Raw genomic sequence first — 18,055 nt, 5'->3', positions numbered from 1 at the left:
GGATCCACTCAGAGAATTGTAGCTTGGTTGTATTCTGAGTTTGTTTGTTTTTAGGGGCCCTTCATTTTGCCTCCCATCTAGCACACGCATAATATAATATCTGGTATCACATGGTAAAATGAAAGAACCCTTTATGTTTCTTTGTGGGAGAGTAAACCTGTTCTGGGTTTTAATGAGAAATTTAAAAAATACCAAAAATGTGTGAGTTGGGGGGCAGGTATGATGAGGTGGGCTTCAATGTTTCTTTCATGTCCAGACTAAACCTCAGACTAGATTCACTCTTCCATTCATATGGAAGCTAAGACTGGACTCAAATTTTAGCAGTTCAATTGATCTTCAGCTCAGTCGTCACATATAACTGTTCCACATCGTAGTATATTTTTAATTGCTAGGGAGCTAATTACACAAGTTTGATACAAGTTGGCACAGAGATATATTAGCATAGCTCAGATTTGAAGTTAAGATAATCATCATCAGCATTTCTTTTGCAGCATCTTATTCAATTAAGCAAACTGATACTATGTGCATGCCTCTTAGAGATTAAAATGTTAAGGCTCTGAAGATGAAGAAATTGGGTGCATCTCACCCCCACAAGGCTAATTTTATTTCTGCTTTTGTTTTGTTTTTTATGATGGCAGACTGTGCCTCAAATGCTATAGCATTCCTGACAGCCTGTGGATCAAAGTTTTTGTTTGCTCCAAAGACTCATATTTGAACCTTTGGTTGGGAGAGAAGAAGGCATGAAATTTTGTTTTTACTGTGCCTCCAACCTGTCTCATTAGTTTGCCATGAGTTCATACTACCTGGTGAAGTTTTAACAAGATCACAATCTCTTATTAAGATGACTTTTCATTGATCTTCCAAATATATAAACTGAACATTTAGGTTTATTGGCACACTAAGCATGTTTTCTTGCTGCAAGAAAACCAGCCAGATTTCTAGCTTCCTGCTTTCCTGCCAAAATTTTATTTCTGACTTGCACTGGTGTAACTGGAGGTACTGGATAGGTTCATTCATTAAGCTTTTTACTAGCCATGCCATGGCAACCAGCCTGTGCTGGGCACAACTCCACCTGATCTTATGCAACAGCCACTGATGGGCAAGTGTGTTTGTATATTTGTTTGTGTACTTGCAGGAACAGATCTTTTTGCACCACCACCTGATTGGCAACTGTTTCTTTTTTGGGGCAGTTGGAAGTAAACTACTAGACCTGCTACACTAGTTTTGTTAGTATGCATAGAAGAGGAAGTGTTGTGCTTTGATCAGCCCTAAAGCTCTGATTCTAAATAGATAACACAGACCAAAAAGGTAGATGTAAAACATAGGTAGGATTGGGAGGTAAATGGGCTGGAAATCTGTTACTTAGTCCTAATTAGAGTACTTTGAATAAATTGTAGAATGTTAAGTCAACATACACTAAATGCAATTGTTTCGATGGGTTAACTAATGGGATTCAGACCTTACTTTTACTCCAGTGGCTGTGAAGTATAATAATAATGATGATGATGATGATGATGATGATGAGGTGGGTTACAACATAATTAAAAACACATAAGCATCTAAAGCATTCTATAAAATTCACATATTAAAATGTATTTCTATAAAATACATATTTTACAGTGTACACTGTAGAAACAACACGTTTTGATACCACTTTAACTGCCATGGTATGATGTTATGTAATCATGGGAGCTGTAGTTTTACAAGGCCTTTAGCCATCTTTGCCGAAAAGTGATGATGCTTCACCAAATGACAAATCCCATAGAATTGAATCAGGTCAGGTAAAGTGGTGTCAAACTGCATTGATTCTGCAGTGTAGATGCACCCACAGAAATGAATGCCTTGGGGGGAAATTTAGCTTTTTGGCAAAAGTGAAATACTGCTGAAGGATGTAGTGTCAAAGGTTTTCATGGCCAGAATCACTGGGTTGTTGTAGGTTTTTTTGGGCTGTACGGCCATGTTCTAGAAACACTGCAGAAGGAGATGGCCTGTTCATAAGCCATAATTAATGTGAGGTCTTCTCATAATGATAAATCATGGTTCACTGGTACATTGGAATATTGATATAACAGGAGACCATTTAAACCCTGCAGAATGTATGAAGCTGTTTAGTTGACAGAATCCACAATGGAAATAATTTTGAGAAACCAGAGAGCTAGATGTAAAAACCAATAACGTGGAGTTCAATGAAGATATATCTAAACATATCACACACAGGCCAGGAAGGGAGACTTGAAATATTTATTTTGTTTTGTAACAGTATTCAAAGATAAATGTTGTAACACACATTGAATAAACTACCTAAACTAGGAATTTCTGGTACAAGTTAATGCAGATGACAAATTTTAATAATAGGCTAAGCACATATGAGGAGGAAAGTTTCAAAAAGGTTTGAGGATTCAAAAGCATTTTATATTTGCTACCTAGCATTATAGATTATGATGGTCTCCCAGGGCTGCAGTATTTTTCCTTTGCTGCAATAGTCCATAAAGCTGAAAAAGACATTTGAAGCCTTGACCCAACACCTTTAGCTGAGGAGATGATGAAGTTAAGATACCTTCTTAGGAAGAATCATATATCAGCAAAGGTACTCTTGTATTTTTTGGAAAGACAGAGAGGAAAAGGCCTTGCAGTGTAGTGGTAAGCATATTAGAATACTTGGGGGATAAAAGCTCAAGTATAACAGACCCACAGAACCTACTGAGCCAGTCACCCTCTCCCGCTCAGACCCCTTTCACATTGTATACTGTAGTTTCTGCACACTAAAATCTGTGCATCCCCAAACTACAAACTTCTGGACTCCACAGGATGAATCCATGGCAGGTAAAGTTAAAGCTATAATTGTTGTTGTTTATTCATTGTCACTTCTGACTCTTCGTGACCTCGTGGACGAGCCCACACCAGAGCTCCCTGTTGGCCGTGGCCACCCCCAGCTCCTTCAGAGTCAAGCCAGTCACTTCAAGGATACCATCCATCCATCCATCCATCTTGCCCTTGGTCGGCCCATCTTCCTTTTTCCTTCCATTTTCCTCAGCATTATTGTCTTCTCCTAGCTTTCCTGTCTTCTCATGGTGTGGCCAAAGTACTTCATCTTTGCCTATAATATCCTACCTTCTAATGAGCAATCGGGGTTTATTCTCTGAAGTATGGACTAGTTGGATGTTCTCGCAGTCCAAGGCACTCTCAGAATTTTCCTCCAGCACCACAGTTCAAAAGCTTCTATCTTCCTTCGCTCAACCTTCCTTATGGTCCAGCTCTCACATTCACAGGTTACTATGGGGAATACCATTGCTACCTATGAGGTATACCAAGCTACCTATGAGGTTCTTGTGAAGTTAAAATGTGGTAGTGATTGTGGTGATGAAGAAGGAAGAGGAGGAGGAGACCAGTTATGTGTGCTGCCTAGAGCTTGAAGAAAAGGCAGGAGAGAGAAAGAAAGAGAATAATAGTGACCAGCAGAGTGGCGTTGTATTGTGGTGGTTTCCTCCTCACTTAATTTGCACTGAGAAGTTAATGCTGAGAGTGAAAACCTTTGAAAGTACAACCATAACTCTGCAGCTTCCAAATCCAAGCATCTTTCCTCACTGTTTTTTAAGAGTACAGCCCCAAAACCCTTGGAAGGCAGCAGGTGCCAAGATACTTTCTCAATTGCCATCTGTAATTGGAAGTGAAGATAGAGAGAGAGAAAAGAGAGAGATTCACTCTTCTGTCTTTGCAGAAGATGCCTATTAATTTAAAAGCACCACGGGAGGGTGAATGCAAGGAGGAAGGCAGTTCATACAAGTGGGTGGAGGCATTGCAGAAACCCACTGCGGAATTAATTATCATTGCTATTGGAAATAAGTTGGAACCCCATGCTTTCTCCTTAGAGAAGCAGCAGGTACAAAGTGCCAATCCTGCCCGGGTATAAAGAAACATAAAAGGAGGCAGACTTCTAATCATTATTTATACCATGTGCAGCTCTTCTAATGTGCCAAATGCTTTTCCTGTCCTCATTTATGTTTCCCCCTCAAGGGGACCCTGTTCCTCCTATTCTATAGATAGAGAAATGAGACCCAGATGTAACAGCTTGGATCCTGACAACTGTGAGCAGAAGAGAAACTTACAAGCAATGCCTTTCCAATCCCAAAGTGGACAAATGGGGATTAAAGGCAGCTGTAGATAAAAAGCTAAACATACACACACACACACACACCCAAAAAGTGGAGAAGTGCTCCAGCATGAGGCAAAGAAATCAATCTTATTACTAAGGGATTTCTGTCAGCACTTTTTGGAAGATGGCCCAGGGCTTTTCCCCTTGCAGCATACCTAACATCCATTTCGTAGCTTGAAGGTTACCTTTAAAAAGTAATTGCTTACATTTATAGTTCCAAGGCTCAAAAGTAGGTTAGCTACCACAGTATTATACATTCTAAACAGTAATACTTTGTTTCCCCCTTTCTCAGAAGTAACTAAAAGAACTACTTTTTAGTTACTTCAGTGGAAACTGTCCCCATTGACTGCAGAATCATCTTGTGCTCATTGAGGACAATGTGACTGCAGTACAAGCAAGAAGTGATGCGCTGTCAGGGAGCTCACAGTAAAGCAGCAAGTCTGCAGATTTAATAACAAACACAGACGAGGATGAATGTACCCCTGCCTCAGCATAATCTTTGCTCTGCTTGGATCTCCTGGTGGTGTGAGCAGGTCTTTCAAGCACAACTACAAAGCCTGTGTTCTTCTATGTGTTCCCCTCAGGTCCCTGGCATATTTTGAGGCGGGAGATGGAGGAGCGGCTGCTGACACAGCACTTTGCTTTTTCATCCTCTTGTCTCTGATTTGACACTGATAGTTAGAGGAGCAGGTACCCTGGGAATCGCCAGCTCTCGAGAGACAGCAGAATATAATTGGGACCTTTGTTTTGAACATCAGTTTGCAGCCTTCTAGGCTGGAAAACAGCTTCAGTGAACATGACAATGAAAGTCAGTTCACTTTACCCAGGTTGGAAATAGTTGAGTTTACAGCTTGGTTTTATACTCTCAAAACTGGAGGGCCAAATGTTTCTACTTTTTGTATTTCAAGATTTCCTATAGAGGTTTTCAGGCAAAACCTCAGCTACATGGAATGGGGTCACATGGGCCATCCAGATATTGCTGGATTGCAATTCGCATCATCCCTTACTAAGTAGAACTGATCTAAGTTGCAGTTTCACTATATCTGGAGGGCACATGGCATTCCTACATTTGAATGCTTGCAATTGTAACTGGGAGTAGGGTGCTGAAAGTGCAAAATGCAACTTTTCGAAGCTCTTGTCTGCAGACTACTCTTCCTCCACTCATGCTCAGGACATCATACAAACAGTCAGTTTTCAACCTCCAGTCAGTTCTTTTTGGTTCCACCACCTGCTTTGTTGAGTCATCTTTGCCAATGGAGAGATATGAAAATCTCAGTGTTTGTATGTACTTTTGTGGTATAAGACAAATAAAGGCATCTATCAAATAATACAAATAAAGGCTTCTATCAAGTAAGGATGCAACTCCTGACTTACAAGGATTAAGGATGAAAATCACCTCATCACAAAAGAACAAGGTTTTTTTGGTCACTTTTGTAGCGATGTTGCTCATTTTCAATATGTTTGCATGTGTGTGTTGACACAAAATTGAAAAATGCAATAACAATTGCCTTGCAACACAAAGTAGCACTGAGTTGTGTCTGCCTTTCTGGCCAATCAATGTGTCATGTTGCACTTGCTGTACATGTGTGCATGTGCTTAGTTTAGCAAATGGAAAGGGCTGTAGCTTTGCACAGAGCTTTTGCTCAAAATGCAGGAAAAACAGTGCAGGGAAAACAAGACTCGCTGCTCCATTTCTGTTTCAATGTAAACATCTCTTGGGTAGACTCTAGTATTCTTGACATGCTGTAGTGTCACCCTACACTGGCTCCTTCCACCAAAATCTTGGCAAAAGTGAGATTTTTTTCACATCCTTAATATAGGCACACCAAGATCATTGCTTTTCCAGAGGTCATTCTTCAGGATAATCAGGGTCCGTCATGATTTACTGTAAGAGAACATTTAAAATCCCCATCCTAGAGAGAGAGAATGTAATAATAGTTAGAATCATGAGCAATTTCTTTATCACATATTGAATTACACTGTGTAATACAATTTTTGTTCCTGGGATATAAATGTCATTTTACTAATTGGTTCTATCATAAAAAAAAACATGGAAAAGGTTTAGGCACATTTTGCTATAGTTTTTCAATGAATATCTCATAGAGTTTCAACCAATTCAATATAGTTTGTGGCAGCCACAAAAAGGAATTTTCTTGAATATAACAACTACTTTTAAAATATGTACTGCAAAATTAAACAGGGATAACACTTTCAAACCAGGAACAGGTTTTTAAAATTGTTATATTGTCTTGTTAAACTAAGCAGGATTTATAAAATGAAGTCAGAATAATAATTCAGTCTTCTTTATTGAACTCTCCTGGCATCCATAGAGGTTTTCACTTAGGATGTACATGTTTAAGGATTCCCTTCCTCAGTTTAGAGTATTCACATGAAATTCAGAACTCAAAAGATATTTTCTATGAAAAGCATGAATGCAGGCCCTTTCATCATTGGTGTCAAACTCATTTTCAACTATGGCTACATCAGCCTTATGGTTGTCTTGAAAGGGCTGTTTATAATTGTCAGACTGTATAAATATAATTGTGTTGCTCAGGCACTGAAACCCTTGTGGACCACATAAAGGACGTGGCAGATTAGATTTGGCCCATGGGTGTTGCGTTTGATGCATGTGCACTGTTATAGCCTTATGACTGCCATGGTTCCATCCTATGAAATACTAGAATTCACTTTTTAGGGATGAATGTTTATAATTTTCAGCTAAGGAGCTCTAGTGACTCACCAAATGACAAATCTAGTTGACCATAAGATGGAGTCTTAGCAATTAAAGTGTTTAAACTCTGTAGTATGAAAAGACCCAACACCATGGCATGGAAGAATCCTGCATTGTTGACACCCAGTGTTTGCTGGAGCTCTGGAAGCATCTTTTTATTATTTCAATTGGCTGCAGCATCTATCTGCCCTTTTTTTCATAGCTGGGATGTATTATCCCCAGCAATGGCATGAGGCATGCAAGAAGTAAAAACAGCATGTCATGAAGAAGCCTTTTTTTGTCCTTTCCTGGCAGAACTGTGCTTTTCCTTTGTGCTCATTTCAATATTCCATGAGGGCAAAATAGTGACACTGAAGCCAGCTGATTTCTTGAGCCTGTTTTCAGCTAAACTAATTTAAGATTAGTTTGCACATTTGGTGGGCTCAGATTCATGAGATTACTGCCCACTGTGTGTGTGTGTTTATGTATGTTTAGCTTCTAAAATATCAGAAAAATGAATTAATTCTCCTTCCCCAACCATCTCCCTCTTTCCCTCTCATACACAGATTGGATTCAGCCTGGTTTCCTTGCACGGTAGTTATTTGTCACTGGAGCCTCAGTTTCCATTCCCCTAGTAATTTTTCATAATCTCAGTTCCACATCTTAGTCTTTGGCTGAATGCCTGCCTGCCCTACAGAGTGGATGGGCCCCTGCGATCTGAGAGGTGCTAGTGCAAGTAAAGCATGTTGATCATCTTTCAAGATGCATAATTGTCACATGCCAAGAAAACTGGAGAATCTATTCACTCGCAATGCTGCTCTCATGTGCTATCTTTATGATGGAGGAAATGCATGAACTCTAACTATCTATTTGTGTTCTAGTAGCCAGAAGGAGAGAGGGAGCTTTGTTTCTTGGGGACTGGCACAGTTGGCTGGAGAACCCACTTAGCATTTGTGTCCTCCCATTGCGGGAATAAAGAATCAGGTGTGATCCCATGTTGTGGTTTGTCAAAACTGGGTCAGGACTGAGGATAGAGAAAGACAGAGTGCAGCTGTAAGAAAGAGCAAAAGAAGAGGATCAGTCCTATGCCTTGGTCAATTAGAATTTACATGTGTGTATCCATGCATGTGCATACAATGTATTTAAGACTGCCAGAAGAGGTAATACATTCCTTTTGGGGATGGGGGTGGGGGAAGAAGAGTAATTTGGGAGGCTGGAGGCAGATGAAGGCTACAAAAACAGTCAAAGAATCACATGTGGTCTCAAGGCTGTAATTTAGCTTTTATTTGGATACATCTACACTGTAGAATTAATGCAGTTTGACACCACTTTAGCTGCCAGCCATGGTTCAATACTATGAAATCAAGGGAGTTGTAGTTTTACAAGTTCTTTTGGATTCTCTGGTAGAGTGTGTCAAACTATAATTACCAGGATTCCATACAACTGAGCTATGGTAGTTAAAGTGGTGCCAAACTGCAGTTTCCATGAGTGGTGCCTCAAATTCATGTCTGATTCTCATAGCAAGTACAGTGAAAGATTTCCAGGTTTTACAAATAGAATAGTACCTGACTGTATACGTTTCCATAATCATCATAAGGTTAATGTATAAATCACCTCTTAAATATGGTGGCACCATTGGAAGCCATGTCAAAGGAGGCATTAGTGGTCTGTTGATAGGAATCTCTGTGGTTGCATGGCTTGGTACTGATGCTGAAGGAAGTCCATCAACTATTATTAAAATAGGGAAATGACCAGATACAGTGGCTTTATTGCAGTCATCTTCCTTGGGGCCCCTAAAAAGAGAAGCAGGGAAAAAAATAGCAGGTAGATTTACCAACCGTTTATATACAGAGAAATCGGATTATTATTAAATTACATTCTGAGCATGTCTTGGTTGTTTTGAGGGCTGGCATTCAGCTTGCCCTGTATATCTAGTAAGTCTCTTCTGAATTTTTTCCTAGTTTCCTAGCCTGCCTGCTTGAAGTGGTGTTTCATGGCCTGATCCTTCTTCTGCTCTTGACTGAGTTTGGCCCAAACAGAGCTCTTCCTATATTCTAATCCTCTATGTGCAGTTCAAATATTAGTTTCTACTTGATGCGCTTGGAACAACCAAAGAAAATATACTTATTAGACATAAAATTGCCATGATTCTCCATCCAGCATTACTCGTTCAGATTCTTTTGGATCATTTTCCAATTACCTTCAGCCATACTGATTGGGCTGTTGTGGAATTTTTCAATGAGAAAAATCAATTTTCCCCAATTCTTGAAAGACAGACATAATTTCCATTCCTGCTAACCCAGATTTTGGCATGGAAGAGTGAAGGAGAGGTTTATCAAGGACAGTATTGACAAGCTGGAACCTGTCCACAGAAGAGTGACCAGAATGATCAAGGGTCTGGAAACCAAGCCCTATGAAGAGCAGCTTAGGAAGCTGGGTACATTCAGCTTGGAAAAGGCAAGGTCAAGAGGTGACATCATAGCCGTGTGTGTGTGTGTGTGTGTGTGTAATTTACTTAATTTCTACCCCACCTTTCTCTACCCCAGAAGAGACTGTAGGTGGCATACAATCTGGCAAAATTCAATGCCACATAGATAAACAACACATCTCATCAAAATATAGACAATCTACACATATAAGCAATTAAAAACACTTATCAATCAATTAAACAGTTTAAAATCACATAAAATGCTGAGTCATAATCTCATGTCCAAATTGTTTTCCAAAATCCATAGTCCGTTATTCAAGCTGTTATTATGCAAAGGCTATATTGGAGCAGACTTGCTTTCTGCTGCTCTTGAAACTTGGACACGGAGTAGTTAATTCAAACTGTAGGAAAAGAGATTCCACATGAAACTGGAAGAAATTCCTGGTGGTAAGAGATCTTTAGCAGTGGAATATGCTGCCTCAGAATGTGGTGGAGTCTCATTTGAAGGTTTTAAAATACTGGATGGTCATCAGTTGGGAGTGTTTCGTTTGTGTATTCCTGCATTGCAGAATGGGGTTGGACTGAATGTTCATGTGGTCTCTTCCAACTCCATCATTTTACATAGCAGAGTAGAGTACATTGCTGATGCTCGGCAGATAGAGGTACATTATGCTGATAACTGTTTCAGCGATACTGAGCGCTGACCAGGCTGAGCTTTTCTAGTTGATGGCAAGTGCTGGATAAATTCTCCACTTCTTGGAGCAAGGAGAGGGATGGCATCCAGCAAAGCCATGTCCTCTGACTCTGCAATTTGCTAATCGATGCTGTTTCCAGCTGGTAACGAGGAAGGTTACTGCTCTTCACTGTCAGTAGCTGCAGCTGCAGTGATCAGTCATCTCTGCTCTTTTGCCTCCTCCCATTACTCCAGTTGACATGGTGACCACAACAACCTGAACAGACTGCTTTTTTATACCCTAGAGAGCTTTCTGAGCCTCAGAAAATAATCCTATCTCTTCTGTAGAAGTAGTAATTGGCAGTGGCACAATAGCATGAATAGTCTGTGGCTCGGTGTTGTGGTGAGGAGTTAGAAGACATATTGACTGCCCAAGGTACCTTGAAGGATTGTCCCCACATTCCCCATGTCCTCAAGGCTCCTAAGATATTGTGGAGAATGTTTCTACTTTAGGATTAACATATTTTAGACCCAGGAGAAGACTTTCTTTTTACACTAAAGACAACTTTCTGTTCACTTTTTGCTCTTTTACAAAAATAATTTCTGGATATAAAAAATAAAGTCCAGGAAATACGCTGCAAAATTCACCTCATGTTCTCCCAGGGGTGTTGGGAGGCATTTGCAGTAGCTCCCATTTTTCCAAAACATCAGTGTACAGAGGGTCTGAAAAAAGAGTTTGGGGACTGGATACAGCTTACAGGCTGTATTTTTCCTCACCGTTAGCTAATATTATAGCTATGTCATAGCAAAAACATCATTTTTGAAATGTTGCTGCTGGCCACTGAAAAGTATTGATATTGACAGTCATTTTGGTTGCAGAAAGAAAGCAGTGCTCAGATCAATCCAATATATACAGAACCCACACAAATATGAAAAAATGCAAATAATAATATTACTAATTTTTTTTATCAGGGAAAATATTTCTCTTGGAATTTCTAGTTTCTCCAGCATAGTTCTATGGTCAACTGCTGTTGGATCACACTGGAGGACCTAGAGATTCCTAGATAAGTATTCTCTAGATCCTTCAGTGCATTCTATGGCAGAAGTTGTCCATGTAGTCACACTGAGAGATCTAGAGATTTCTAGAGAGAACATTTTCATCAAATTTGTGAATAATCAAGTCTGCAAATGTCAAATCTGCAAATGTGAGATGCTCACTGTATTACTTGCCCATTAACCAATCCTATTTCCATCCTTCCTCATGGTACCAAACAAAAACATAATCACATGCCTTTACAGGGCATAAGGAAACCTGAACTGTTATAGAAGTCACAATTTTCCAAATGCATCTTCCAGCACAACTAAAAAGCTGAGCCAAGGCACATGGAGAGAGGGTTTAAATTGCTCTTTCAGAGAACTCAGTAAGAGGTGGAGTAAACCTCAGTCAGGTTCTATAAATACTGTCAAGGAAACTGTATCACTGAAGGAAAGGGATTTGTCACCGTCTCTGTAGTTATAGCCCCAAGCAAGGAAGATGGGAAAATTTAGCAGGCATAGCTATTCTTTGAAGGAGTGGAGTAGACAGAGGGGAAAGCTCAGAGAGACCCCATCATTGCAGCAATGCTTTCCACTCCTGCCTATGCATAAAAATGAAGCTCCTCAGTGGAATCCCAGAGCCAGGACAGCACATCGGTCAAGGTTGCAATGTGCTTGAACATTGGCAAGCATGCAGATTCTGTCAGGATTTTATCTCTTTGAATGTGAGCCTGTAGGGCATTTTTAAGAAATGAGAATCCAGAGGCGTGAGTGCTTATGAACAAAAAACAGGCCCCTGGACCAACACAGCTAGAAAGCCTTTCTACCCCAAAGCTGAAGCTGTTGTGGTTTGTGGGACACTTTTGGGGAGATATCACTGCTGGACCTGTCTGGGCATACTGAATTTTACATGTGATTTAAGATTATTTGAAAAACAGGGCCTAGCCAGTAATGTCTAGTATTGTTATTGTGTGCCTTCAAGTTATTTCTGACTTGAAAACCTATTCTTGGCAAGATTTATTTAAAGGGCGTTTACCATTGTCTTCTTCTGAGGCTGAGAGATTGGCTTTCCATGGCTGAGCGAGGATTGAAACCCTGGTCTTCTGGAGCCCCAGTCCAGCACTTCTCTATATTCATTCAACAACAAGTACCTTCCATGTTAATGGAAGTGGTGAATCGTCTTAATATTCTAGTATTTAAGTAGAAGTGGTGGATCCTAACTCATATAGTTAGCAATCTGGATAGCTTCCATATAGTTTGGCCAAAAATCCAAGGTGAATTTAACTCTGCTATTATGAGAGCCACCCATTGCCACTGGACTTAACTAGCATTTCTATGTTGTACCAAGAAGCTGGCTTCATCTTTCAGGAGCCCTTGGGGTTAACTATAATGGTTATCTGAGAGTTATTTGCAGTGATTTTATAAGCTTCAGGGTGGGTTTGCACATCCACATTCATTTTTCTGTGTGTCATCACTCAGTAGTTTGCACTGAACTGAAAAAAAACATTGATGTTTGATGTGGTCTGAAATCTCTGACTTTGATCTTTGAGGGCCATTTCTTACTGCTTTATACACATCCAAGTAATTGCTTGATGGCTGTCATCAGGTGATGAATATGCATGGGTGAACTCAAATGCATGTCAGGGTATAGCTTGCTTTGTTTTGGATGATGCTGTACCAATCCCTTCCATGATATCACCTAACTAACATGTTTACCTAAAGAAATGCTGGGCAGTATGTCATAACCAAATACATCCTGCTTAAATGTCTTATCATTTCAAAATGAAATCTGCAAGACCAGCAATCAACAAATAGGATTTTTTTTGGGAGGGGGGGGGGAGTTTAAAACACAGCCACAGGTTAAATTAAATAAAATGTGGATAATAACCGGCAATACTGAAGACTATATGTAATGTTTTCAAAAAGTCAGTCAGTCAGTCAAGGCTTAATGGAATGAATCAGTCTTTAAAAGTTGAAATGCCATCAAGAATGGGGGAGGGAGAATTCCTTGTATCAAGGAGTTCCCCAGCCTGGGGAACCAAATGAGAAAATATAATTTTACACATCCCCATCTAACCATAAAGTGTGGATCTTTGTAGCTCAACTATACTGGTGTATAAAATTGTATTAGAGAATATATCCTTGTTTCCACAACAAGCCATTTTTTAAAAATCCAATTATCACAGGGACAGAAAGTGAAGTGAAATCTTCTGAACAGAGGCACAGAGGGCAAAACAAATACCACAGGGATGTTAAGTAGAGGTAAAGGTTTTCCCTTGAGATTAAGTCTAGTTGTGTCCAACTCTGGGGGAAGGTGCTCATCTCCAGTTCTAAGCTGAAGAGCCGGCATTGTCCCTAGATGCCTCCAAGGTCATGTGGCTGGCATTACTGCATGGAGCACAGTACCTATTGATCTATTCACATTTGCATGTTTTCAAACTGCTAGGTTGGTAGAAACTGGGACTAACTGTGGGAGCTCACCCTGTTGAAGAGTTAATAGGGGTGTTAACCCTTCCCTATGTTATCCAAAGCTGATATATATAGCTAGAGTGACACTTAAAATGTACCTGTTCCGACTTACATACACAATCAGCATAAGAACAAACCTGGCTGTTCCAATGTGCCTTTTCAGACTAGGAACCCCAGTACCAAATCCCAGAAGCACTTTAGTTAGAACCAAGATCACCGCACACCGCACACCGCACTTATATTATAATCCCATATCCCTCCAACACATCAGCACTTTTAATCCTGTACCCCTACTCTGGCCGGCTCAGTTTTAATAATGTCTTGTTGTACTGCTACTGATATTGTTCTTGCTTAACTGTTTTATTTGCTAGGTACTGTATTGTTGTATTGTGTGGGCTTCGGCCTGTTGTAAGCCGCATCGAATCCCTTGGGAGATGCTAGCGGGGTACAAATAAAGTTATAATAATAATAATATAATAATAATAATATAGAACCTATCCTGTTCATGACTTGGGAGCTGCCTGTACTCTATGCATTATTAAATTGTAATGAACTCAATAGGACTGAAATTTCGGTTGCACTATTTCTTAGTCCTAAGCTGACAATGGTTTTAATCACACCATATGAAGATGGGAATTAGAATCAACATCTGGCTTTCATGTGAGCTTGGAAAAGTTACTTTTGTTGGAATACTAGAATATCTTGGCCTCTCCAACCAGCCTGTCTCTACTGCTGTGCTGGTTTGTAAGTACTGGGGTTTGCAGTCTTTAAAAAAGCAACTTTTCTAGTTTTGGGATATGATTATCTTTTGGTTAAGGGTGAACAGAAAATGATACAAGGATACCTGGGGAGACAATTACCTGGTCTAAAATTGAAACAGAACAAAAGTCTGCTATCAGTAGAAAAATACCTGTAGCCCTTCTTTTATTTCTTTTTCCAGGATGGGAGCATTTACATTACATTCAAAAACTGGGAAGCCCATGCCATCTGTCTCCAATGGGTGAGTCCTGCTGAGACCTCTCACTTATGCTTGAAGTCACTCTGAAATGTTCTTAACAGTTGATTAGCAGAGAAGTGTGTATTAAGGAATCAAGAACCACAGGGAAGTGGGAGGAAGAAGCCTACTAATTCTAGCACCAACTTGGCACATTGCACCCACTGCAAAATTTAAATCTAGCTTGTAGGAGGAACAGTTTTTCTAGCCAAATGGTGGCACATCCCTTCGAAAAAAAACTGTTCAAATATGTCATTTTGAGGCTGACACTGATACGGAGAGTGAACTAGAGTAGTTCTTTTATTCTTTTGATGGAAGTCTGCATTTCAGCTTTGTGAGGCAGTTCACATACAACAAAATGTTGCCATGAGTCTCCATCTGTGGTTTCACAGCCATCACATCTTTGAAGTTTCACTAAGTTTATACACAGAAAGATCAGCCCATTTCTTTTAGCTCTTCTCTATCATTTCAGTGTTCAGAAAATACAATGAATCTTATTTATTGTCATATTAATTGTTGTTGGGTTTCATATAACCTCGGGGAGAAAATGAGGCATTCAAGTCCTACTATTCCTGTGTTGCTCCCAAGATGGCAAACAAGTCAAGGCACCTGCCAACATTTTTTTTTCTCCTTTGTAGATAGATAACAATCCTAAATCATGAGCTCAGAGATAACCTTGTGCCTTAGTCTGAGATGGGTTTTGTAAATCAGGAGTGGGAATCATGAAGCCCTCCTGATGTTGTGGGACTAAAACTACCAAAATTCCTCTCCATAATAATAGGATAAATTGTTATGTTGTTGACATATACAGACACACCTGTGTGTGTAGTTTTCCTGAACTTGGAGTAGGAAGTATTCAATGCTTTCTTCTGCAAGGTCTCTGCTCTGGCATGCAGTAGCTGGTTCCTCCCTATCCTTTATTCACACTGGATGTATGTCTGTGCTGATAATGGCCACTGCTGTGTGTTGGGGGGGGGGGCAGATGATGGTCATTCCTCCTTCTGTGTACAGGAGTGGCACAAAGGAGTCAAAGCACACAAACATACAGCTGATCAAATGCCCAGGAGACAAAGCTGCAAGGGGATGCAGGGATTATAGTGTGGGCAGTGGCCTTCCCCCGCCAGGAACCCACAAGAAAAGACAAATACAATGGCTTGGAATAACCAGAGGCCACAATTTGCTTATTGGTTACAATGAAAAACAGGGTTGGCAGCCATGCATGGGTCCTGGATCAAGAATCGGACAGTCCAATGCTGACCGATGGCGTTTCACAACAGTAGGGGTCCCTGGCAGTGAGCCGACTGGTTCCAACTTGGGGCACCAGTACTGCTGCATCCCTATGCAACCAGGACACTCCCCCTGTACCATTGAAGCGGGGAGGTATGCAAACCGGATCCAGGTCCCATGCCACACACCCACAAGTTGTAATGAGAGAATATGCTAAGCAATAGAACAATAACTACATACAATGATACAATTTCAAGGTGGGACGGAGGGGACAGTTGAAAGGCCACTGACCCTCAGCACTGGTCTGCTCCCACTTTGTCCACACCAGCGGAATGAAGTGGGGCCTATGCGCAGTGAATCAGGGTGCAGGCTGGAGCAAGCACCTAATTGGTTGCCTAGCCATGCATGCCAAAATGCACAGGGCGCAGGGGCTCCTGGGAAGGAGAACCCTCAATGAGAGGATGGCAGGTGGGGTGCACTATCCGCTGTGACATCCTTGTCTGGTAAGTCGGGCAGGACATGTCTAGTTAGAAGTTGTTTTCTTCCTGAATGTGTTTGTGTCTTTTTTTGTTGTTTCTGCTTTTGCAACCCAGTCTGCCTTATGAAAGCTAGACCTTTCCTTAAGCTGCTAGAGAACTGAAATTCTAATTAAGGTAGTCCACTTGATGTAGTGTGTGGATTTTCGTAATTTATATTTCTGGCCTGGAAAAGGTCATGTCAGTGGCCTGCCCTCTTGATCCTAATTACAAACCCCATAGAATAGATAGGCTTGACATATAGCTTGAGGTCTGAATTCAGTTTGACATCTCATTACTTTGCAGGGCTCCCCTGTGGTGGTGAGATTGAACAAACAGAATGATGGTTAATCACAAAGCTCACTAAAAATTTCTATCTAAAAATGCGGATCATAAAAAGAGAGGAAAGAAAAACAAAAATTGAAATAAATCTCCCTTTTGTTTGTTTTCCAGGGAGAAATATGGCTGATTATCCAAACTCACTTTTTACACTGTAATATATTTAAAATACTTCCATCTGTCATGCTGCAGCCAAATTTCCACAGAGGCTTACAGGACAATAAGAACATTAATACACCCACACACCTACTGATATAACCATAAATAGAAAACAACCACTATCAAATATATTAAGCAACAGAAAAGAGCAGAATCACTAGCCCCAGTTTTCTAGGGGCTAAGCCTGTAAATGTTATGCCAAAAGACCTCTGCTTAGATCTCAAGTCTGAAAAAATGGAAGACTGTTATAAAAGTCAGAATGTTGGTTTTGGATGTGGAACATAGTAGATTTCCTCTCTATGGTGACCCATGATAAACTAGTCACTTTCTTCCACTGAACAACTCAAATGAAACTAAAATAATACTTTGGGATATGATGGAGAAGTTATTAGTAGCACCTAGTAGATTACATGTTAGGGGGATAGTGAATCTGCTCCAATTTTGGTCCAGATAAGGAGCAATCCAGGGTGGCGAACCTGTTTTGTGAGTGGATTGTGAGAGTAGATTTTGTGAGAGTAGATTTACCACCCCCCTGACATGGAAACTATGGTCACCACTAAGGCCATTGAGAAGTTTCTTTTTAATTTATTTCTGACAAATGGGAAAGTAAACAGTTATAATAAGACGCCATAACCGCGTAACACATATCTGTGGTTTCACTTATTTCTCCCTGGTGGAAAATCGTCTCTTTGATTTTGCTAGGTTATTCTATAGCAAACATGGGCAAACTTCAGTCCTCCAGGTGTTTTGGACTTCAACTCCCAAAATTCCTAACAGCCGATAGGCATGAAGTTTGCCCATGCCTGTTCTATAGTATACTTCCCACAGAAGTCAGCATAAGAGTTTCTTGAGGAATCCCTGGTTGCTCCAACTCAATTCTATGGTATGCCTGGACTGGAAATACAATAATTTAATGGCATTCAGTTGTATCCATGGTTTCAGGTTACTGCAGTCTGGCTGGAAACCAACCACTATCAAAAAGATAAAATCTAATGTCCCTTGTGGATATAAGATCTTATTGGATTATAAAAAATAGCTTTGAGTATTTGATACTATGGAACCTATGGAACTACTTGAAAATAACTTTCAAGACTGTATCAGACAGTCTGAAACCTGACATAGATTCATCGTTCCCCCAATGTCGAAGCCAACTGACTTGTGTGACACAATGAGTATACACAAATACACATTAGGACTGGACTGAATAATGCCTCCCAAGCTATCTTTTTCCCTGTCTCATTTCCATTGGTTGAAAACCTTTTCTTTCTTCTTGCAGAGGGATTCCAGGGAAGAAGTGTGGCACCATAGTTCTGTCTGCTGAGGAATTGGGAAACTGCAGAGTGAGTTATTTAT

General features: G+C 40.3%; 1 protein-coding gene across 2 annotated transcripts in view; it reads left to right on the top strand.

Moving 5' to 3' along the window:
• CPNE5 (copine 5) overlaps positions 1–18,055 on the top strand; it is a 199,873-nt gene that overhangs the window by 98,602 nt on the left and 83,216 nt on the right. For both annotated transcript variants that reach the window (XM_067467959.1, XM_060773230.2), the window contains exons 7-8: positions 14,409–14,468; positions 17,979–18,042. In XM_067467959.1, the coding sequence (XP_067324060.1) occupies positions 14,409–14,468; positions 17,979–18,042 (124 nt within the window). The remainder of the gene's footprint in view (positions 1–14,408; positions 14,469–17,978; positions 18,043–18,055) is intronic.

The sequence above is a fragment of the Anolis sagrei genome, chromosome 4 (assembly GCF_037176765.1).
Source record: "Anolis sagrei isolate rAnoSag1 chromosome 4, rAnoSag1.mat, whole genome shotgun sequence".
NCBI classification, from domain to species: domain Eukaryota; kingdom Metazoa; phylum Chordata; class Lepidosauria; order Squamata; family Dactyloidae; genus Anolis; species Anolis sagrei.
Note: the sequence above shows the minus strand (reverse complement) of the source record. Positions and strands in the feature narration are given on the sequence as shown.